This window comes from Bos indicus x Bos taurus, chromosome 10 (genome assembly GCF_003369695.1).
Source record: "Bos indicus x Bos taurus breed Angus x Brahman F1 hybrid chromosome 10, Bos_hybrid_MaternalHap_v2.0, whole genome shotgun sequence".
NCBI classification, from domain to species: domain Eukaryota; kingdom Metazoa; phylum Chordata; class Mammalia; order Artiodactyla; family Bovidae; genus Bos; species Bos indicus x Bos taurus.
Genome location: NC_040085.1, coordinates 46,150,258 through 46,174,349, shown reverse-complemented (window position 1 = coordinate 46,174,349; position 24,092 = coordinate 46,150,258). Strand labels below are relative to the sequence as shown.

General features: G+C 41.2%; 1 protein-coding gene and 1 non-coding gene across 2 annotated transcripts in view; one reads left to right on the top strand and one right to left on the bottom strand.

Annotated features, from left to right (window-relative positions):
• ALDH1A2 (aldehyde dehydrogenase 1 family member A2) overlaps positions 1–24,092 on the bottom strand; it is a 125,737-nt gene that overhangs the window by 13,153 nt on the left and 88,492 nt on the right. The window contains exon 8 of the mRNA XM_027553896.1: positions 929–1,031. Coding sequence (XP_027409697.1) covers positions 929–1,031 — 103 coding nt within the window. The remainder of the gene's footprint in view (positions 1–928; positions 1,032–24,092) is intronic.
• LOC113900576 lies at positions 3,967–4,073 on the top strand. Its single transcript, XR_003513206.1, has one exon. It is a non-coding gene; the product is annotated as a U6 spliceosomal RNA (small nuclear RNA).

The window sequence follows — 24,092 nt, the reverse complement described above, 5'->3', positions numbered from 1 at the left end:
TGTTTTCTGACATCTCTAATAGTGAAATTGAGGGAATAGAGTTGTCTGGCAGGGCGTGAAAAATAAAAAGGATGCTTGAGAGAAGTTTTGTAATTTCATTCCCTGGGAAGTTTTCCCAAACAGAAGGACCACTCCCATGCAGAGTGGACTAGAGAGCAGCCTATCAGGAGACATGGGGTTTCCTAGATTGTAGCTCCAAGCCTCTGTATAGTCTTACTGCCAAGGTGTGATCATCTCCAATTTAGGTCTATTCATACAGAACTGTGGAGAAGGGAATGGTAATCCACTCCAGTATTCTTGCCTGGAGAATTCCATGGACAGAGGAGCCTGGCAGGCTACAGTCCATGGGGTCCCAAAGAGTCGGACATGACTAAGGGACTAACACAACACACAACACACATACAGAACTGACCATAGTGTGTGACCAACCTTACTGAAAGCCATGGGAACAACACAAAGGGGAGTGGGCAGCTAAACAGAGAAGAGGGTGTGGGTTTGGGACAACGTTGGCAGGGCTGGTGAACTAAAAAATTTTAATGATCTACAAAGCTACCAGGCATACATGAGACGTTTCAGATTTCTTGAATCTGGGCGGAGGCTATATTTCCAGTGTTGAGAGGCTTAAACCACACTGTTCTTTCCACTGTGCAACACTGGCCAAGCCTTCACCTCTTCTATTATATTCTACAACATCGCAAAATCAAAATGGCTTATGATGTCTAGAAAACAAGCTCTATCTGATTATAAGTGGTCCTTCCCAAAAGTGGGGAGAGGTTTTTCTCCTTAGAATGAAGGGTATAGACTTTTCTCCTTGAATGCCACTTAGCTTCAAAGACCTTTCTCTGCATGTTCTGTCTAAAGTGGAGATAACAAAAGTGAGCACCACAGGGTGTGCCAGGACAAGGCAGCACATATGTGGTGGACTTACAGTCAGCATCTGCAAAAATAATGTTGGGACTTTTTCCTCCAAGTTCCAGGGTTACTCGCTTCAAATTGCTTCTTCCAGCTGCTTCTTGGATAAGCTTTCCAACCTGAAAGAAGGGCAATGGAGAGAGGTTTTGCATGTCTTGCTGTTGAGACCATAAGTGGCCAGAGGCAGCTGTACGCAACAGTGGGACAGGGTAGTAGTGGATCCTGCAGGGCAAAGCACCTGCTGGATACACAGGATCAGCTCCTGTGGTCACCTTGTGTGGACAAGACATGCAGTTTGGGATTCAGTTTCATGTCTGTGCTGAAGGGAGTTGGAAGACAGCTTTAGTTTCATGATGGAAGGAGCAAGGAAAAGGGGGTTAAACCTGATTCTTAATCACTGAACCATTTCTCTAAAGACAACTGGCAAGCAAAATGTAACTAGAGATTTTCCACCACTGCACTGTGGCTTTTAGCTTTGGACTCTGGCCTCTAGAAAAAAGCCAACTGGCTCCACTTGAAAGACTTTTATGAGTATAAAACAAACTCTTCATGTGTCTCCAAAAATGCCAGGTATGACTTTAATCACATGGTCCAAATATGTATATATATATATATATATACTCACACACACACACATATGTAAATACATATAGATAGATAGATAGATAGATGTGATACCTCTGCTTCTGCCTAGGGCTATAGTAAAAGGATTCCAGAAAGCTGAGGACCTGTCTTTATTTGTGCAATTCCCATTAACCTAGAATCCAAGCAAGCGAGAGGTGAGTTTGAAGAAAGCACTTCCCATTGTGTAGACTCACACTGTTAACAACATTGAAAGTATCAAGATAGAAGCATGGATGCAGCACCTAGAGCCTCCATTCAAGAAAGAATGCCTTGCCTCAGTGACAAGGAATGCTGTCAGCTCATTCTGAAAAGAGCCTCCTCACCCAAAGAGACACCCTCCCCGGGGGTCCCACATCCACTGCCTGTCAGTGGCAGTGGTTCCGCCACTAGACAGCTCTGCTTCACCACACCCACGTGCTTGGCTGAGGCCATCAGACCTAAACTGCAGCTACACTTCCCCTGATTCCACTGCCCTTCAGCTGGGATTCCCAATGACATATAACCTGCATGGCAAACTCTACCTCAGCAACTCCTTCCAGGGCACCTGGTCTGCGACAGGTGCTGCTCTACTGGAGGACAGAGGTCACTCCGTGGAAAGCACTGAGCCACCGTATAGTCCTTATAGGCAGTGTGTCCTTGTTGAGATGAAAACAGTTACTCATGACCTGGAATCCTACTGAAAATAACGCATTTTAAAAGTCTAGGGGAAGATAAATACTAAATATATGTTGGACTCCTCTAGTCTCTGATTGAGATCTTGACTGATAACTCCTCAAGCAGTATAGAACAGTTAAAAGGCTCTGGAGCCTGGATTTTTTTTTTAACTGATTATAACACTTAACAACTGTTTGAGCTTGGGATTTTAAAAAATCTTTTCTGAGCCTCCATTCCCTCCCCCATAAATGGAGCCATTCCCTCCTCCATAAACACTACCTACATCAGAACTTCACAGCAAACAGAAGGGGAAAAGAATGGAAACAGTGACAGATTTTATTTTCTTGGTCTCCCAAATCACTGCAGACGGTGACTGCAGCCATGAATTTAAAACACACTTGCTTCTTGGAAGAAAAGCTATGACAAACCTAGAAAGCATATTAAATAGAGCAGAGACATCATCACTTTGCCAACAAAGGTCCATATAGTCAAGCTAAGGTTTTTCTAGTAGTCAAGTATGAATGTGAGAGCTGGACCATGAAGAAGGCTGAACACCAAAGACTTGATGCTCTCAAATTGTGGTGCTGGAAAAGACTCTTGACAGTCTCTTGGACAGCAAGGAAATCAAACCAGTCAATCCTAAAGGAAATCAACCCTGAATATCATTGGAAGGGCTGATGATGAAGCTGAAGATCCAATACTTTGGCCACCTGATGTGAAGAGCTGACTCACTGGAAAAAACCTTGATGCTGGGAAAGACCAAAGGCAGGAAGAGAAGGGGATGACAAAGGATGAGATGGTTGGATGGCATTACCGACTTAATGGATATGAGTTTGAGCAAACTATGTGAGATAGTGAAAGAGAGGGAAGCCTGGGCGTGGGCACAAAGAGTTGGACATGACTTAGCAACTGAATAACAACAACAACAACAACAACATCCGAACTTACTTGTCTTAAGGATGCAGTGATCTAAGATTGATGGCCCTCAGAACCCAGGCTGGCACACAGTAAGTGCCCATATGAGTTACCCACATCCAGGTGCGAGAGGCCAGCCACCACCTCGCCCCAGAAGAGAAACTGAGATGGTCCGTAAGGGGTGGGGCCTTCCAAAGCCAGTCTCCTCCCAGGGCTCCCAACTATGTATGCATATCAATTACCTTACAAAAACACCAAGGAAACTCTCTGTCATGCCACCAATCTCCAATACTGCTCATTACCTGGATTAAATGCTTTCTATGTTTTTATTGTTACTCTACCTCCTGGCAAGAAAAATTCAGAAAATATACTCCCATTCTGAGGAAATCTAACCTTGGTAAAAGAGGTAAAATTAAGAGTCTCTCAGATGCAGAACACTATTGCTCATCGAAGATGTAGGAAACTAACATCTGATCCTAAGGATTAATGCGCAGACTAGTCCATGGCCAGACTGCCCTTACCCACTTACCGGTGTGTCTCTCTTCTACTTCCTAGGAATATGGGCTAACAAAGCCCTCATTCTCAAGCAAATGTGCTCTTTCTCTTGCATGAGGGAAGTACGGATACAAAAGAAAGGAGGGTATGGGCCTCTATGCTGGTCAGAGAACAGCAGGTGGGTGAGATCAGGACTGAAGCCTGAGAGCCCAGTAGAGGTGAACCCACACGAGGGCGATAGGGCTTGGCTCTCTCTGCCCCGAGGAATCCATATTAACCGATGGGGATTCATTTCAAAGTCCAGGAAGATAAAGAGAGAAGAGCTTTCTCAAAGAAGATAATCACTATCACTAGAAGTCATAAACAGTGCTCACTTCGGCAGCACATATACTAAAATTGGAACGATACAGAGTAGATTAGCATGGCCCTTGCACAAGGATGACACGCAAATTCGTGAAGCCTTCCATATTTTTAGAAATCAAAGAGGACACTAATAGATGGAGAAATATACCATGTTCATGGATTGGAAGAATCAATATAGTGAAAATGAGTATACTACCCAAAGCAATTTATAGATTCAATGCAATCCCTATCAAGCTACCAACGGTATTCTTCACAGAGCTAGAACAAATAATTTCACAATTTGTATGGAAATACAAAAAACCTCAAATAGCCAAATCTATCTTGAGAAAGAAGAATGGAACTGGAGGAATCAACCTACCTGACTTCAGGCTCTACTACAAAGCCACAGTCATCAAGACACTATGGTACTGGCACAAAGACAGAAATATAGATCAATGGAACAAAATAGAAAGCCCAGAGATAAAGCCATGCACATATGGACACCTTATCTTTGACAAAGGAGGCAAGAATATACAATGAATTAAAGACAATCTCTTTAACAAGTGGTGCTGGGAAAACTGGTCAACCACTTGTAAAAGAATGAAACTAGAACACTCTCTAACACCATACACAAAAATAAACTCAAAATGGATTAAATTGCCGGTGCCAGCCGGCAAAGTCAATCAGGTCCCAAGAACGTGCACGGTGAGGCTAAGAAAGAAACTAAAGCAAGAGACTACAACAAAGATGGGGTGGAGAGGTTCAGACACGTCTCCACGAAGGGACGCAGTCTGACACCAACTTTATTCAGCATCTTATATTTATACAGAAAAGCGTGAGAAAGACAAGACAGTTGAGTTTTTTTCTTGGTTGGCCTATACATCTTACAAAAAGTCACAAGAAATCTTGAGAGCATGGGAATGGCACCCTGTTATTATTTCTTACACCAGATAACATTTCTCTCTGTGTGAGAAGTTTGCACAGAACTCCAGGTGCCTGCAGTAAATAAGCGCCTAATCTCTGGGGTGGCGGGACAGAGAGCTATGTTTGCAAGCAAACCCTCAAGGACTGAGGCAGCTCCCAGAGCTGTGTCCTTCGGACGAAGGACCCCATTCTCACGGGCAGCTCCCTGCATTAAATATCTAAACGTAAGACCAGAAACTATAAAACTCCTAGAGGAGAACATAGGCAAAATACTCTCCGACATACATCACAGCAGGATCCTCTATGACCCACTTCCAAGAATATTGGAAATAAAAGCAAAAATAAACAAATGGGACCTAATTAAACTTAAAAGCTTCTGCACAACAAAGGAAACTATTAGCAAGGTGAAAAGGCAGCCTTCAGAATGGGAGAAAATAATAGCAAATGAAGCAACTGACAAACAACTAATCTCAAAAATATACAAGCAACTCCTACAGCTCAATTCCAGAAAAATAAATGACCCAATCAAAAAATGGGCCAAAGAACTAAATAGACATTTCTCCAAAGAAGACATACAGATGGCTAACAAACACATGAAAAGATGCTCAACATCACTCATTATCAGAGAAATGCAAATCAAAACCACTATGAGGTACCATTTCACTCCAGTCAGAATGGCTTCGATCCAAAAGTCTACAAGCAATAAATGCTGGAGAGGGTGTGGAGAAAAGGGAACCCTCTTACACTGTTGGTGGGAATGCAAACTAGTACAGCCACTATGGAGAACAGTATGGAGATTCCTTAAAAAACTGGAAATAGAACTGCCTTATGATCCAGCAATCCCACTGCTGGGCATATACACTGAGGAAACCAGAAGGGAAAGAGACACATGTATCCCAATGTTCATTGCAGCACTGTTAATAATAGCCAGGACATGGAAGCAACCTAGATGTCCATCAGCAGATGAATGGATAAGAAAGATGTGGTACATATACAGAATGGAGTATGACTCAGCCATTAAAAAGAATACATTTGAATCAGTTCTAATGAGGTGGATGAAACTGGAGCCTATTATACAGAGTGAAGTAAGCCAGAAAGAAAAACACCAATATAGTATACTAACACATATATATGGAATTTAGAAAGATGGTAACAATAACCCTGTATACAAGACAGCAAAAGAGACACTGATGTATAGAACAGTCTTATGGACTCTGTGGGATAGGGAGAGGGTGGGAAGATTTGGGAGAATGGCATTGAAACATGTATACTATCATGTATGAAATGAGTCGCCAGTCCAGGTTCAATGCACGATGCTGGATGCTTGGGGCTGGTGCACTGGGATGACCCAGAGGGATGGCAAGGGGAGGGAGGAGGGAGGGGGGTTCAGGATGGGGAACACGTGTATACCTGTGGTGGATTCATTTCGATGTTTGGCAAAAACAATACAATATTGTAAAGTTTAAAAATAAAATAAAATTAAAAAAAAAAGAAGTCATAAACATTATTATTAATTATATTAAAAAAAACTAGCATTTACTGAGTGGATTTATATGAGACATTTACATGTATTCATTCATTTAGGCTGGCCTCTCAAAACCCCTACAAGGTAGGTATTATCTCATTTTAAAGAACAGTAAGCTCAAGTTAGAAATCAATGGCTGTTACCAGGTTACCTGGATGGTTACTGCAGAGCCTGTTGGGCTCTGTGCAGGCTGACTCCATGGTCCAAGTGTGGACCACTTCCTCTCCTTCCCTTAACCTCCTCCCAGCACTCTGTCTTCCTTTACATATTTGCTGAACACCTAACACATGCCACATACCACCAAAACCTTGTCCTTGAACTTAGAAGAGAGGAGGAATATCACTTTTTACAGACACAAATAATGATCACAGTTCATCAGCTACAAAACTTATATTCTGCCTTCAGACTGACTTTTGAAAACCAAGCAAAAGGAAGTAGAAACCACAGCTTTTACACACAGGAAGATGCTGAATAAATGTTTGGCACTGGTGAAGAGAGTGCTGGCCTGCTTGCATGACACTTCTGTTAGCTCTGTTCCCTGACAATTCATCAAAGTGCTCTATGGCTTGGTATCTGTTGCACTAAGAATGCTGTCCAATGATTAGTATTTTCATGGCTACAGTAACTATACAAAAATCTTGCTCAGTCAATGGTCATCAGAGAAGAATACCTAAGAGTAATTTTTCCTGTGTCAATGCTTTGCCAACCTTTCCTTAGAAACCAAATTTGTACTAAACACTGCAAGGCAAATCTCAGATTAATAACGCTTTTCCATCTTTGGAAGAAGCTCATATTGCAGCCCAGCCTCAAGAAAGAACTGGATGTGTTACCTACACTAAAGGAGAACCACGGCCATCTAGAGTGGCCTCATGACACAATACTCTGAAAAATCCCAGTTTCTCATCAATCCCCTTCATTCAACATGTACTCCTGGTTCTCCTACTATGTGTCAAGTACAATGCTAGGTACTGCTCCTCATCCACAAGGAACTCACAGCTAAGAGGATTCCCATGTAAACCTAACAGGTGTTCAGTAAGTACAAAAAATCTGGGCCTGACTTAATATTAGATCTGAACAGTGGAATTATGATTGTGCAGCATTTTGTTATAATGCAGGGTCAGGCTCCTTTGAACCTCACCCAGAGAAGTGGGTTAGGATGAAACCTTCATTAATTACAGGATTGGGTATCATAAGCCTTCCCATTTTACTCTCAGTTTCCAGGTCAGACTGTCTCTGGAGAATACATTACTACTCAGGAATTCTCCCCACAAATGAAACGAAATTAAGTGACCCTGAAGGGAGGCACTCCTCACTACGCTCAACGGGAAAGAGACAACAGGAAGAATAGATGTGACTCCAAAACAGGGAATTCTTAGCAGGAAAGAGTAATGTTTAAAAATGAAGAGTTCACGTGAGAACTGACTCTTACAAAATATGACACGTCCTGTGCAAAGCAACCTAATATATTACTTGTCCGAATCCCATGCAAAGATTTCTGAAGTTAAAATCTCTGGGATAGGAAAGTCCAGGAAGAAGTGAAATACAGACATCAAATGAAGTACAGACCTGGGATTAAGTAGCTCATGTTAGAAAAGTTCCGTGGGGATATTTATGTGCCACACCAGTCATGTTTATACATGAACAGAAGGGAAAACATATGATGAGCTAAATGAGGCTGCCAGGATGGACAGGCCTTCTGAGTTGTTCAAGTCAAGGCAATGGGGTGGACTTCGTAAAACTAAACCCTATTCTGATAAATAGCCAATCTGTGAGATAAAACAGAGAAATAAACAGTTTGAGAAACTAAATCCTGTATGTGAATACGGATAAAATAGAATACAGGCACAGAGACCAGATTTTGACCAAATTTATCATCTTTTTTTTTTTTTTTCAAATAAGATTTTCCAATATGAATTGATGCTTTTGAACTGTGGTGTTCGAGAAGACTCTTGAGAGTCCCTTGGACTGCAAGGAGATCCAACCAGTCCATTCTGAAGGAGATCAGCCCTGGGATTTCTTTGGAAGGACTGATGCTAAAGCTGAAACTCCTGTACTTTGGCCACCTCATGCAAAGAGTTGACTCATTGGAAAGGACCCTGATGCTGGGAGGGATTGGGTGCAGGAGGAGAAGGGGACGACAGAAGAAGAGATGGCTGGATGGCATCAGATGGACGTGAATCTGAGTGAACTCCCGGAGTTGGTGATGGACAGGGAGGCCTGGCGTGCTGCGATTCATGGGGTCGCAAAGAGTCGGACACGACTGAGCGACTGATCTGATCTGATACATTCTGTCCTATTTTTTGACAACCTAGCTAATTATAACCATGACCAGGCTGCTGCTGCTAAGTCACTTCAGTCGTGTCCGACTTTGTGCGACCCCACAGATGGCAGCCCACCAGGCTCCCCCGTCCCTGGGATTCTCCAGGCAGGAACAGTGGAGTGGGGTGCCATTGCCTTCTCTGATGACCAGGCTAACAGACTACAATTTTGCCCACAGGAGTGAGAAGACCTATTCACTGCAAGCTCTGGCTTGGTTTCTAACTAACCTTTGATTTGGGAAAGTCACTTCACCTCCTTGGGCCTCAGTTTCTTCATCTGATGAATGAAGACACCCACCAAGCAGTTAACCTGGCCCTTAGTGCCCCAGTACTGGGCCTCCCCAGTGGCTCAGCAGTAAAGAATCTGCCAGCAATGCAGGAGACCCAGGTTCGATCCCTGGGTTGGGAAGATCACCTGCAGGAGGGCATGGCAACCCACTCCAGTATTCTTGCTGGGAAAATCCCACGGACAGATGAGCCTCGTGGGTTACAGTCCATGGGGTCCCAAAGAGTTGGACACGACAGAGCAACTGAACCCATACACATACAAAGACCCAGTAAGTTGGAAGAGTTAAAAAAGACTCAGGGCCCCTGTTCATTCTGAGGGTCTGTCTACAGTTCTCCTGGATTCTTCACGTCTTTGAGCAGAACTCAACTTTCATAGAGGCATCACAGCTGCACTGAATGGGAAATAAGCCTGATCTTTTTCAGTTTCCCACAAAGAGTTCATTATGAAAGAGTAAGTGATCTTGTTTCTGTCATGTGGTGTCTTAACTTGGCGCTCCCTGCAGAGTCTCTCAGCTGTATCTGTGTCCCCTGAACAGGCAAGGGCGGGGACCTGGGGCTCGCCCACACATAATGGAACTGGGCTAACTCTCAGCAGGAATGTTGGCACAAGTCAACTCTGACTCCCATCCTCATTTCAAACAGTCTTCAAGATTGATATCAGGAGTATCCTTGGAAGAGCCACAGTGTACCAGAACCATGCTCATGGCAATGCAGTAGGGTAGGAAATGCAATTTGGAGCTTTGCATGGAAAATAATTTGTTATACAGGACAAAAAAGACCATGAAAGGCTTCCCGTGCCCTCTTTATTTAAGGTTGTTGCTTCCTGAACAGATCTAAAGTCTGGTAACATTTTTTTTTTATTCATTTGTTAATCATCCATATTTCTAGGATGGGTTTCTTTTCAGAGATACTTTTTCTTGATTAGTTAAGTACACATGTTGGAGTGGATTCCTTCTAGAGATATGCCACCTTTTTTAAGAAATGGAAAAATCTCTACTAGAGACATCAATAAACAGATTGAAGATGAATGATTTTTACAATATATTTCATTTATTAAACCCCAAACAAACTGTCTCTCTGGTTCTTCCCACCTCTCCTTTCTTGATGTTCATTGTGCTCTAGGTTCTGTCAGGATAGAAACAGAAATGCCCCAAATGTGTGTGTACTGTAGTGTTAGTTGCTAAGTTGTGTCTGACTCTTTTGCGACCCCGTGGACTGTAAACTCACGAGGCTCCTCTGTCCATGGGATTCTCCAGGCAGGAATAATGGGGTGGGTTGCCATGCCCAATCCTCCCAACCCAGGGACTGAACCCATGAGTCTTATGTTTCCTGCACTGGCAAGTGGTTCTTTACCACTAGCGCCACCAATATGTGTAATTGGACATCTCTTGTCTCTTGGAAATATCCAGAAATAACAGACCAAATCAACCTGTTTGGATCTGCACCAGAAAGTAACAGGACCAAGGCATTAAAGAAGCTCCTTCAATTTAAGGGATAAAAGAATTTCAAAACTTTGTGAAATTCAGACTGTGAAGACCAGTGCAGCCACTGCTCGTGCCTCCAGCCCCTCTCTTCCACCACCGTTCTCACCACACTTATCACTCCAGCACATGAACCACTTGCCCTTCCTGGGATGTGGCTGTGTACCTCTATCAGCTCTCTCCTCTGTTTGAAATGCCTTTCCTCTCCTTGCCTACTCATTTTTCTGGCCCTACCTTTGCTACCTCCTCTGAGAAGCTAGCTTTCTGGATCTGCCCTCACTACAGTGTTTGGTTTTCCCACTTTTATGATCCCACATAACTCTCATACTCTTCTTGTTGAACTGTTGTCTTCCCTACCAGACTGACAGTAAGCAGAGGGACTCCCGTGCGTGTGCACATGCACGCACGCGTGAGCACACACAGACATTTTCAACAACATCTGATGAGTCAACGGGCCAGACATTACAGTTGCTCTTCAAGTCTCTGGAAATTGGAGAATACGAAGTCTTTAAGGAAATGGAAGTGAGAGACTGGCAGACAGGATGCCTGTATCCAAGGCTCTGCTTTGCCACCACTGCCACCACTGTCCTTATCTTTGGCTGAAATTTCCACATCTTTAATAAAGGGAATGGCTTCATGGTTCTAACACTGAATGCACATCTATTTTCCTGGAGCTCTTAAAACTTTTTCTTTGTCTGGGCTCTGACTCCAGAGATTTTGATCATGGTGTCTGCAGTGGAGCCTACAGGCATGGGTATTTTTAATGTGCTGCTAGGGTTAAAAACCATGGGATTAAAGAATCTTTAAGGGCACCTCTCTCATACTGTCTCTAATCTTCCCCTGTTGGTTCTATTTTTCAGTTGTTGAACATTCTCATTTATTGAGCACCTATTCTGAACTGCTTGTTCTTATAAACATTATTTAATCCTCATGGTGATCCTGTGAGGCAAGAATTATTACCTATTTTAGGTTTGAAAGAAAAAACATGACTCAGGTCAAGCAAGCCTGAGTTGCTGACAGGCACCCACTGAGTGGCAGGGCCAGTACAGCTGCTCTTCTCCACATGTTCTCCTGGGATTGGATACCTTCTGCTCTGAGAAGAACCCTGATGGCTAAACACACTCTCCACAACTAACAGCTATTCTAGAGTGACTGTCTTGAACATTCAGCCTCCTTCTGTTACATAAGGCTCTCCTTTTTTAATTTCAAATACATTTTAAAAATTAAGACTTTGGGGAGGTCTCCTTTGATAGGAAGAAGCCACAATCCTCAAGTCAAAGGTTCCCCAAGTCCCACGAACCAGGTGATCTAAAGAGATGGGCTTCTTAGGATCGGTTCCTACTCAGCCTGAGCTCTTGAGGTGAGAGACCTGCTGCAGAATGAATCACGGCATTGCAGGATGGCAGGCAGAGGCTACAGCACACTCTTTTTCTTCAGTAATCATATTTTTCTTCAAGTGTTAAACAAGAAAGGTAATAACTTAAAATCTGTACATCCAAAGGTTTAAAATGCTGGATAGTTTACTAATGGACTCATACAAGCTTAGAAAGATGCTTATAAGCTGTTTTTAAAAAATAACTAAAACTCTGGCAGGCCACTTCCTCCCACCTACAAAGAGGGGTGAGGTTACCCAGAAGGGAGAGCTGACCCGATTCATTACTCAAGCAGCAGAGAGGGTGTCCGTACCATGTACGATGACATTCATCTCACTTAGGAAATGAAAGGAGAACCCCGGCTGCGTAAATTAGAATCAGTGATAATACAGCTGTTAGCTCCAAACATTTGTTTGGCACGAATCAATCTGGACTCTCCTGTAGTTTGCTTTGATGGTCTCTCTGTTATCTTGTTGACTAATGATGAGATCATGGTTTGTTAACCTAACTGAATAAAGAAAACATCATACTAAGCAAAATGCAAACTGTTTTCCTATATTTTACTGAGGTTGTTTATTGCCTCTGTGTTTATAAGAGCCCTTTCATAGTCACATATTAAATATTTACATTCATTGCTTAAGTATTTAGCTGCATAAGGAGAAATTAATCCTATCTTTGAGTAACTTGTTTTCTTTTTAAAGGCCTTTTTCTAAAGTAAAATGGAAAGCAGCCACCTCAAATAAGCTTCTTATTGCTGACTGTTCCAAACGTTTTGTGATACTAGGAAAATCGTTAGTGGAGCCACATTCAAATCCATATTTAAGTGACATGTACCCTCTAGAAGAATCTATACAATTTCTCAAGCAGCCTACAAAATTAAGAGAGGATAGGTAAATAAAGAAGTAAAAAACTACAAGCTGTAAAGGGGTTGGGGATTATGTGATTATTCGACTTGCCTATGAAAGTTCTCCACTTGCCACCATTAATATAATTATAAGCTGGCTTTCATATTCTAGTCAAATACTCTCGTCTTCTATTGGGCTTCCCTTGGTGGCTCACTGGTAAAGAACCCGCCTACCAATGCAAGAGATGTGGGTTCGATCCCTGGATTGGGAAGATCCCCTAGTCCAGTATTCCTGCCTGGGAAAGCCCATGGACAGAGGAGCCTGGTGGGCTGCAGTCCATGAGGTCACAAAAGAGTGGGGCATGACTTAGTGAGTAAACAACTTGGTCTTCTATTACCCATTGATTATATCATCCCAGAGAAGAAACTGGGAGATACTTCAGGTGCACAGGGTTGGTTTCCCTCCTAGTGAATACAAATCCCTCCAGAGAAGTATCAATAGACACCACCAGAAAACTTTGGGGGAAACTAGTTAATGCACCCAGCTATACGCTATCTCACTGCATGAATGTTCCTAACAGCAAAATGGTTCATGGGGCCATCTTGTATCTTATTCTCTTCCCCAAACTCTCTATTCTCTCTCAGTTCTCCCTTCGGATATCTGCACTGATGAAGATAACATATTTAGTTTTTAATGTTCTTCCTGTGAAGATAAAGTTTATTGTGTTATATAAAGCAACAGTGAGATAGCACTGAACCCCTATTAGAAAGGTAAAATTATAAAGACTGATTGTACCAAGTGCTAGTGAGGATGTGAAGGAGCTAGAAGTCTTATACATTGCTGGTAAGATGATGCACCCACCTTGAAAAAAAAATTTAGCAGTTTCTGAACCTAATATGATTCAGCCATTCCATTGCTAGACATCTCCCCAAGAGGAAAAAAAAAGAATCAACCAATCTACACACACACACACACACACACACACACACACACATATGAACTGGTGCAGAAAATGTTCATATAGAGAAAAAAAAAAGAATCAACCAATCTACACACACACACACACACACACATGAACTGGTGCAGAAAATGTTCATAGGAGCTTTTATCTGTAGTAGTTCCCAAATGAAAACAACCTAAATGTCCTAAATGTACAACAGGCAAACTGTGATGTATCCATACAATTGAATATTACTCAGTAATAAAAAGGTTTTTGATATGTATATGCAAAAATGTGTATGGATCTCAAATAATCATGTTGATTACAAATGGACAACAGAGTATATACTGTATGCTTTTATTCATATAAAATTCTAGAAAATGCAAATGACCTATAACGGCAAAAAGCAGATCAGTGCCTGGGAATGGGAATGGAGGGGAGGGGAAAGAAGGGAGAGAGGTTACAAAGGGGCAGCAGAAAAGGCCTGAGGGTGATGGATGTGTGCACTACCTGAGCTGTAGTGATGGCTTCACAGGTGGATACATCCGTCAAAACTACCAAACTGTACACTTTACATATGTGAAATCCATTGCATATCAATTATACCTCAATAAAGCTGTTAATAAAGGCATATTAAGAAGTAAAAATGTTATTTTATTAGAGTAATTATACCATACATCTTTTTATTGTCCTCTGTGAACTGCTGGTAGGGAAATGATATTGAATCCACATGACTATTTCAAATGTGATTTAGTGGTATTAATTAAAGTCAAATGTATTAGAATGAATTAATTAAATTTTAAAATAATTAAAGCCCAAAAGGGAAAAAGAAAAAGTGAAGAGGAAAAAATATATACACTTAAAGGAAAGCAAAAGGTGGTGAAAATAAAGAACAGATTAAAGGCTAATAAAAGAAATTACTAGAAGTAGAAGGGTGACAATTTTTGAGATTATGAATCTAAATAAAAATAAAGCATCATACTCATTATATAAGTTGACCAGTTCTCATTTAACTGCACAGATGATAGAACAGAATCATTGAGCTAGGAACTCATTGAGTAGATGATGGAAGGGTGGTCATTTCTGTCAGAAAAAAAGGCATGTGCATGGTTACAGTTGAACTGTGAAAGGCAAATCACATTTGAAGATTTGCAAGCAGTCTGGTGAGGCTAGAGAACATGGGAAGGTGCAGGGTTCAGGTCATGAATCAACCTGTTACCTGAAGCAGATTAAATATCCAGGTAGAAGTGTCCACTCCAGAGCTACAAATAGAAGTCTGGAGCTCAAAAGAGAGGTTCATAACTATAAGTGACTTATTTCAGGGAAATATTCCACATGAAATACTGTACCGACTGACCGACTGGATTACTTTCACATTGGTAAATAAAAAACTTAATGAACCAATTAGGTTGCTATGGTAGAAAATCTTTTATTACTGATGATCTTATAGGGAAGGAAGAGAGTTGGAGTGGGAAATGGTGAATTTCCATGTTCAGAAACCAACAATTATGACTGAAATAAACCTTGGACCTTCCGTTAGGAATACCGATTTTCTGCAGATAAGGGCTAAATCAACAAAAATTTCTCAAGAAGAAAATCTAACCAGCTAAGCCTATAGGGTAAAGTTTTCTATGAACCCATCAGTTGATTTCTCTGGGCTTCCGTGAGCAACATAAAATTCCTCTTTCATCCAATAAGCGATTGCAGTCTCTCAAATGTCTGCTGCTGCTGCTAAGTCACTTCAGTCATGTCCGACTCTGTGTGACCCCATAGACGGCAGCCCACCAGGCTCCCCCGTCCCTGGGATTCTCCAGGCAAGAACACTGGAGTGGGTTGCCATTTCCTTCTCCAATGCATGAAAGTGAAAAGTGACAGTGAAATCGCTCTTAGCAACCCCATGGACTACAGCCTACCAGGCTTCTCCGTCCATGGGATTTTCCAGGCAAGAGTACTGGAGTGGGGTGCCATTGCCTTTTCCATCTCCCATGTCAGGCACTGGTAAAAATTCCCTTAATTCACTCCTTATCTTACAAATGAGGGAATTCTGGGGTTCACCTGGCATACAGAGCATTGAACTGACTCTTGGTAAAATCACCTTAATTCTTTCTGAACTTAATCCTCCCCATCTTCTCTAGTTCTCCTGTGCTCTGGGCATGTTTCCCCAGAGGATGTTGTAAGGTTAGCACAGCTCCAATGCCACCACACAGTATCATTTCACCCCAGGATCATCATGGGCACCTCTTTGTAGGCTGCTTCAAAATATGTGTAAACTAGTGATTCTTGAATGTTAATAGACATAAAAATCACTAGGAAAGCTTATTAAAATAAGAATTCCTGGACCCACTTGAAAGTTTCTAATTTAGAAGATCCTGGGTGGTGCTCAAGAATCTGAATTTAAACAAATCACTCCTCTCTTCCCCAGAGCTCACCTCCCCATTACTATAGGGAAGGTAGTGATACTACTGAAAACAATCGTAACTACATGACAACGAACAACAATGGTAATTACATTATAGTTTTCGACAAAGACATTTCTCCCTACACCAGAACCTAATTCTGGCAGACTTTGGTTGTAGGATTGGCCCCTCATCTAGGCCATAGTAAAATCGTGAGTTCCTTAATAGGTACCAAGTGTCCTCTGACAACACCACTGTCTAAATGGAGTATACTATTCCATTTAAAAAAATAAAAGAAGAATTCATAATCAGTTTATTTAAGCAAGCACCCAGGCGCCCTTCCAAAAAAGTGAACTAGAACAGCAAAACAAACAAAATAAACATTTATTAGAAGACAAAAATATTTGTAAAATATTTATAAAAGCCATAAAACAAACAAAAGGAAAGTAAAATTTCTAGAGCAAAGCAGAGATTAGTTTTTGACAGACATTATCTGCAAATAGATTCAACTAGAATCAATCAGATTTAACTAGTATTCACTGAATTCTCACAGTATGCCAACAACAGGACTGGAACACTAGCTCCATTAATCCACAAATAAACACGTAAGGAGTTCTTCCTAACCGTCTTAACAGATGAAGAAATGAGAGATGAGAGCCGGGATTTGATCCAAGGTTGGCTGAATCCAGCCCCCTTCTCTATTACACATTTTCCCAAGACTATATTGTTATATAAATTTCATTTAAAAATAAATATAAAACAATAACAGCTAATATTTATCGACACCTTACTAAGAGCCAGACCCTGTGTTAAAAACTTTAGATATACTAGCTTACTTCAACCTTAAAATCGATGAATTAGGTACAATCATCCTTTACCTACAGACATGCATCTGAGCATGGGGAAGATTAAATATTAACACGTACTGTGAACAAAGGCACACCACCATTCAGTTCAGTTCAGTCAGTCGCTCAGTTGTGGCCAACTCTTTGTGACCCCATGAATCGCAGCACGCCAGGCCTCCCTGTCCATCACCAACTCCCGGAGTTCACCCAGACTCACGTCCATCGAGTCAGTGATGCCATCCAGCCATCTCATCCTCTGTCATCCCCTTCTCCTCCTGCACCCAATCCCTCCCAGCATCAGAGTCTTTTCCAATGAGTCAACTCTTCGCATGAGGTGGCCAAAGTACTGGAGTTTCAGCTTCAGCATCATTCCTTCCAAAGAAATCCCAGGGCTGATCTCCTTTAGAATGGACTGGTTGGATCTCCTTGCAGTCCAAGGGACTCTCAAGAGTCTTCTCCAACACCACAGGTCAAAAGCATCAATTCTTCGGCACTCAGCCTTCTTCACAGTCCAACTCTCACATCCATACATGACCACAGGAAAAACCATAGCCTTGACTAGACGAAACTTTGTTGGCAAAGTAATGTCTCTGCTTTTGAATATGCTATCTAGGTTGGTCATAACTTTCCTTCCACCATTAGAGAGGCTTAAATTATGTCTAGTTTTCTAATATAGATCTGATATTTAATCTTGATTGCTTTTGGAATGATTTGAAGACTGTGTTTGGCATACCTTACTGAAAAAAATACCTTCCTCTAGTTTTTTAAGAGGTGGAATGATGCAACATTCTTTCCAGTTTTCATTTCAGCAAAGCCATGAAGAGTATTTTTTTAAGAGACTCTAAAGAAAGGAGTGAAATAAATACACTAAAGGTGAACTACATTAAAGCTCAAAACTCCCTAAATTAATGTAAAATTCTGTGAGGAGGTCTTCTTTGATCACGAGATTGATCAGACAGATTATTAACCTATCAGCTCAGTTACTACGTTTGCTTATTTAGCATAAAACACTGGATAGTTCTGTAGATGGAAATTAACTTGGCCTGAATTTAGGTAAGAGTAATATAATCTGAGAATTAGAAAGATTATTTATGGAAAATGGGTATAGAAGAAAACCTAATATTTTACTTAAGTTTTACACACTTTCGTGTCCCTTAAATATAAAAATAATTCCACTAGAACACTGGAAAATGTGTTCAGCAGTCACTGAACATCTGGTGTCCAGCACTGTCTCACTCTCCCAAGTGTGTTCAAGGCACAAGGAAATCAGACACACACTAACTCCTCAATCTGTCATGATTTAGATTTACAGGGCTATTTTTTCCCCATCTCTATCAGGCTTCTCACTTTAGAAGAGATTTTAATTCCAGAACATTTCATATCCATTAGTAGTCCTTTCCCATTCTCCCCTCTTTTCTGCGCCTGGAAGCTACTAACCTATTTTCTGTCTACAGATCTGCCTATTATTGACACTTGATAGAAACAGTATCACACAATATGTAGCCTTTTGTGACTGGCTTCTTTCATTTAGCATGTTGGTAAGAATCACCCATGGCAAAGCATACATTGGTATTTCCTTTTTTGAGACTGAATAATATTCCACTGGGATGGCTGGCTGGCATCACTGATTCAATGGACCTAAGTTTGTGCAAACTCCAGGAGACAGTGATGAACAGGGAAGCCTGGCATGCTGCCTGTTTGCATGGGGTTGCAAAGAGGCAGACACGACTGAGCAACTGAACAACAACAACATTCCATTGTATGGATATGGACACACCCGCATTTTGCTCATCAACTCATCATCTAATGGATACTCTGACTGTTCCCATTTTTGGCAATTAGGAATAATATTTTTGTATGCTTCTATGTGGTGTTAGATTTTGTCAAATGCTTTTTTCTCTCTACACAGATGACTGTATGGTTTTGTCCTTTGTTCTATCAATGTGGAATATTACACTGACTGATTTTTTGGGTATTAAACTGACCTTCCATTGCTGGGATAAATCCTATTTGGTCATACTATATAATCCTTTAATTTGCTGATTTCTGTTTGATAGTATTTCATTGAGGATTCTTGGGTCTATATTCATAGAGAACATTGGTGTATGATTTTTATATGATGTCTTTTTCTGAGAAGTCTTGTACACTCTGGCCTCAAGTTTTAAACTGAGAATTATTTTCAATGGCTTGATTTGCAGAACATTACTTTCGAGTTCATCTGCCTCCCAACATTTCTCCCTAAGCCCTCTCTCAATCCCTATTCTCTTCACTAAGACTTTCTGTTCTCTTCAGCCTCTAGTTGTTGAAATACTGCTAAGCTAAGTCGATTCAGTCGTGTCCGACTCTGTGCGACCCCACTGACGGCAGCCCACCAGGCTCCCCTGTCCCTGAGATTCTCTAGGCAAGAACACTGGAGTGGGTTGCCATTTCCTTCTCCAGTGCATGAAAGTGAAAAGTGAAAGTGAATTTGCTCAGTTGTGTCCGACTCCTAGCGACCCCATGGACTGCAGCGCACCAGGCTCCTCCGTCCATGGGATTTTCCAGGCAAGAGGACTGCAGTGGGGTGCCATTGAACTATTTCTTCCCAATTTACTCTACTTACTCATATCCTACAAGACTAATATTAAATCTCTCTTTCTCTTGAAGCCTTGACAGACCATCCAACCTACAGAACTCTCTCATTTTTTTAGGATGCTAATAACATATTACAAACTAACATGTGCTTGTTGCTTACAACTTATAAAAACTCATTGTGCATTTAATTCTCACAACTCTGAAAAATGTATGCTTACTATTAAGCAAATTTTGTACAGAATTAAGTGGTTCATAATTATATAGCTACAAAGTAAAATATTAATCCCTAAGCTATTAGTGGCGTTCTGAAGAAAGAAAGTGTTCATCACCTTCTAGTTCTGGGATCAAGCTTTTATTTCTCAAATTTAATCTTTCCTCCTTTGTATACCTAACAAATACTTAAAATGATTGCTGACTACACATCAGATGCTACTTGGGGTAGTGAGAATAATGACTAAAGGACAGTGAAAAATAATGCAGCCCCCCAAATCTATGTATATGACCAGAAACTGTAATATTCAAAAATTAAAGCTTAAAAAATCAATACTAAACTAATAATCAAATTATCTCACCCCAGAAGATTAGAAATTAGTTATTTGTAGGATTATAATCCTTTAAGAATATCCTACACCAAAGAAACCAAGGACTTCTAAATCCAAACATCATTAGGATTGTATTCTTATGACTTTAGTTGTATAAACAGAAGTACATAAATTTGTAACCTCATTGAGTATAATATATCTAATTTGAGACAATGGTAAACTGAAAATTTGCCTGAAACCTACCTAACCAAAGGCAATTTAGAATATCCATGGCGATTATGGGAAACTTTTGAAATCCTCAAACTTGAATAGCTCTAAAATTTCCCAAACTGAATGAAACACATATTTCAATTGGTAGTTTGAAGTTTCCATTGTCAGGAGCCTAAAACTGCCTTTCTGCAAAGTAACATTTTAAAATTAAATGCAAAGATAAAATAGGAGAAGTGGCCAAGATGGTGGAGTGGGAAGACATTGAACTCACCCTCCTCCCTCAGGCACACCAAAATTATAACTATTTAAAGAGTAATTACTGGTAAGAATGACTGGAAGACTAGCAGAAAAGATCTTCTGTAAGTACATATACAAAGAAGGAACCACAATGAGGTGGATTAGAGAGGCTGAGATGCAATATAATCAAGGCCCATGTTCCTAGACAGGTGACCTGCAAGCAGGAGAATAAGAACAATTGTGGAGATGCTCCCCCAAGGAGCCGGGGTCTGAGCTCCACACCATGCTTCCCAGCCTGGGGACTCTGTACCAGGAAGAGAAGCCCCCAGAACATTTATCTTTGAAGGCCAGTGGGGCTTACCTTCAGGAGACCCAAAGAGCTGTGGGAAATTCCATTCTTAAGGGCACACACAGAACATGTTCTGAGACCCAAGGCAGGAACACTAATTTGAAAGAAGCCTGGGTCATACCCACCAGCTGATCTTAGACAGTCTATCAAAGAGGAAGGGGGCCACTGGGGCTCCCTCAAAATGAGGTGGCAAAGGAATATGCTCCAAATGCAAGAACAAGATAAAGTACCAGAAGAACTAAGTAAACTGGAGATAGGCAATCTACCACATAAAGTGTTCAAGGTAATAATCATAAATGTGCTCAAAGAACTTGAGAGAAGAACAAATGAACACAATGAGAATTTTAACAAAGAGTTAGAAAATATAAAAACCAAACAGAGCTGAAGAATACAATAACTGAAATAGAAAATACACTGGGAGGCATCAACAGTAGATTGTATGATCCAGAGGAACATTTTAGTGAACCAGTAGACAGAGTAGGGGAAATCATCCAAGCGGAACAAAAAAAATAATTTTTCTAAAATGAGGGCAGTTTAACAGACCTCTGTGACAATATCAGATGTGCTAATATTCACATTATAGGGGTCCCAGAAGAAGAAAGAAAGGGGCAGAGAACACATTTGAAGACATAAGGGCTGAAGACTTGCCTGATTAGGGAAAGGAAATGCAATGTCCCATATAGGGTTAACTCAAAGAGGAATATACCAAAGCATATTGTAATTAAAATGACAAAAATTGAAGTTAAAGAGAGAATATTAAAAATAGCAAAGGGAAAGCAACTAGTTATATACAAGGGAACTCCCATAAGACTATGAGCTGACATTTTAGCACAAACTCTGCAGGTCATAAGGGAGTAGCATGATACATTTAAAATGATGAAAGGAAGAAAAGCTACAATCAAAAATACCCAGCAAGACTATCATTAATAGTTGAAGGGAAAATCAAGAGTTTCACAGGTAAGTAAAAGCTAAAAGAGTTCAGCAGCACAAAATAGTTTTTACAAGAAATGTTAAAGGGACTTGTCTAAGCAGAAAAGACCACAATTAGAAATATGAAAATTATGAAAGGAGGAATCTCATTGGGAAAGGCAAGTATATGATAAAGATAGTAAATCAACCACCTATAAAGCTAGCAGTGGCACCCCACTCCAGTACTCTTGCCTGGAAAATCCCATGGATGGAGGAGCCTGGTGGGCTGCCATCTATGGGGTCGCACAGAGTCGGACACGACAGAAGCGACTTAGCAGCAGTAGCAGCAGCATAAAGCTAGCAGGAAAGTTAAAAGACAAAAGTAGTTAAGTTATCTATATCCACAACGAGTAGTTAAGGGATACATAAAACAAAACTTATCAACCTGGTTTCTCTGGTTTACATCTGCTAGTTCATATCCTTCCTGGTGAAGGCCAGGCCCAGTACTGGATGAAAACTGCTAACAAGGAGAATCCTGAAAGGTGTCTAGAATTAAAGCTGGAGATGAGCCCACTAAGTTTTTATATGATCAGACTCAGGCAACTGCTACACAACTTCATCAAGCAATTTCTGGACTTTTCCAAAGCCTGTTGACTGGGACATAATTCAAGCTTGCACACAAAAATCTGCTGAACCTGTTCATGACAATTATATTCGACTTCAGATTGTTAAGGAAAATTTTGGTCTTCCTTCAAATGTTGATCCCACGTGGGGAGCTTTTGATTTTGTGTTTATCAGTGGGCTGAACTGGGACCTTTCCCTTCTAGTAAAAAGGACCAGGATGGGATGGGTAACCCATGGGATGTCCAGTTCAGATGCAGTTAATCTGGTATACCAGCTCTCTCCCACTTTAGAGGAGTCATCTAAAAGGAAGATCAACAAAATTCTTAATCTTCAACGCAAGCAAATGAAGACCCCTTAAAACAAAACAAAACAAAACACACAAAAAAACCCTCCTAGTTGTTATTACCTTTGCAAAACAGCCAGGACATTGGAAAAGAGACTGTTACAAATACAAACTTCTGGCACCTTCAGGTCTCTTAACTAGTTTTTCCACTGTCCTAATCCTCAAGGAAGTGGCTCTGAGGAACTACAGGGGGCTCCTCCCAACCCTCCCTCTTACTCATCTTAGAGAAATGTTTCTCCAGACTGGGGCTGAATCTCTTCCAGTCCTAACATTAGAGCCACATCTCAGTGCTCAACCCTACTACTATAAAGCAGCACTCTTTCAGAGTACTGAGACAGTTCAAACAGTGAGGCTCTCTAGTGAACTTCACGAGTTTCTTTCTCTGAATCTATTCCCTTTGGTTTAGACCCTTTGAGAGATAAATACTCTTTTCTTCTCAGCTCCTCCATCCATATCCATTTTCACCTGAGATTTCTTAGGGAAATATAATTCCAGAATTCCTCCAAGAAAGAGGGGGAAATTAATTACTTTTCCCTTCTTTAGTTAAAAAACTGCCACTGCCCTTTTGGTGAAGGCCACCAAAAAAAAAAAAAAAAACTGTTATGGGATCCCCTTTAACCACTTTTGTACCTCATGTAGGAAAAGCTCACCTGAATTCTCATCATAGTCAACATTTCTCAGACACCTGCCTCACCTCCTGTAAGTCTTTATGTTAACTGCTCTTCACAGAACTCTTTCACAGAGTAAAGGTAGCCCTGCTGCTCTTCTCCCCTCTGTCACTGATGAAGTCCCTCATGACTGCTTAACACTGACAGGTCTCCGCTTGACTCCTTGAGATGATATGCAGGAAAATGCTTTAGGAAACACTGACTTCTCATGGTTCTCTGATGGTTTCTTTTTAAAAAGTGACAATGACAAATACTGTGCTGGGCATGATATTACAACTCCTTTTAATACTGTTGCAGCAGCATCTTTACTTATGGCTACTTGGGCTAAACAGGCTGAATTATATACTCTTACACAGGCTTGTCCTTCAAAGTGCCACTGATAGTAGACATGCTTTCAGAGTAGCTCATGATTTTGGAATGTTGTAGGAGCAACATGGCTTCCTTACATGTGTGCTTAGTCACTCAGTCACGTCTGACTCTTTGCCACCCCATGGGCTGTAGCCCGCCAAGCTCCTCTGTCCATGGGGATTCTCCAGGTAAGAATACTGGAGTGGGTTGCCATGCCCTCCTCCAGGGGATCTTCCCAACTTAGGGATCAAACCTGGGTCTCCCACATTACAGGTGGTTTTTTTTACTGTCTGAGTCACCAGGGAAGCCCAAGAATACTGGAGTGGATAGCCTATCCCTTCTCCAGGGGATCTTTCCAACCCAGGAATTGAACTGGGGTCTCCTGCATTGCAGGCAGATTCTTTACCAGTT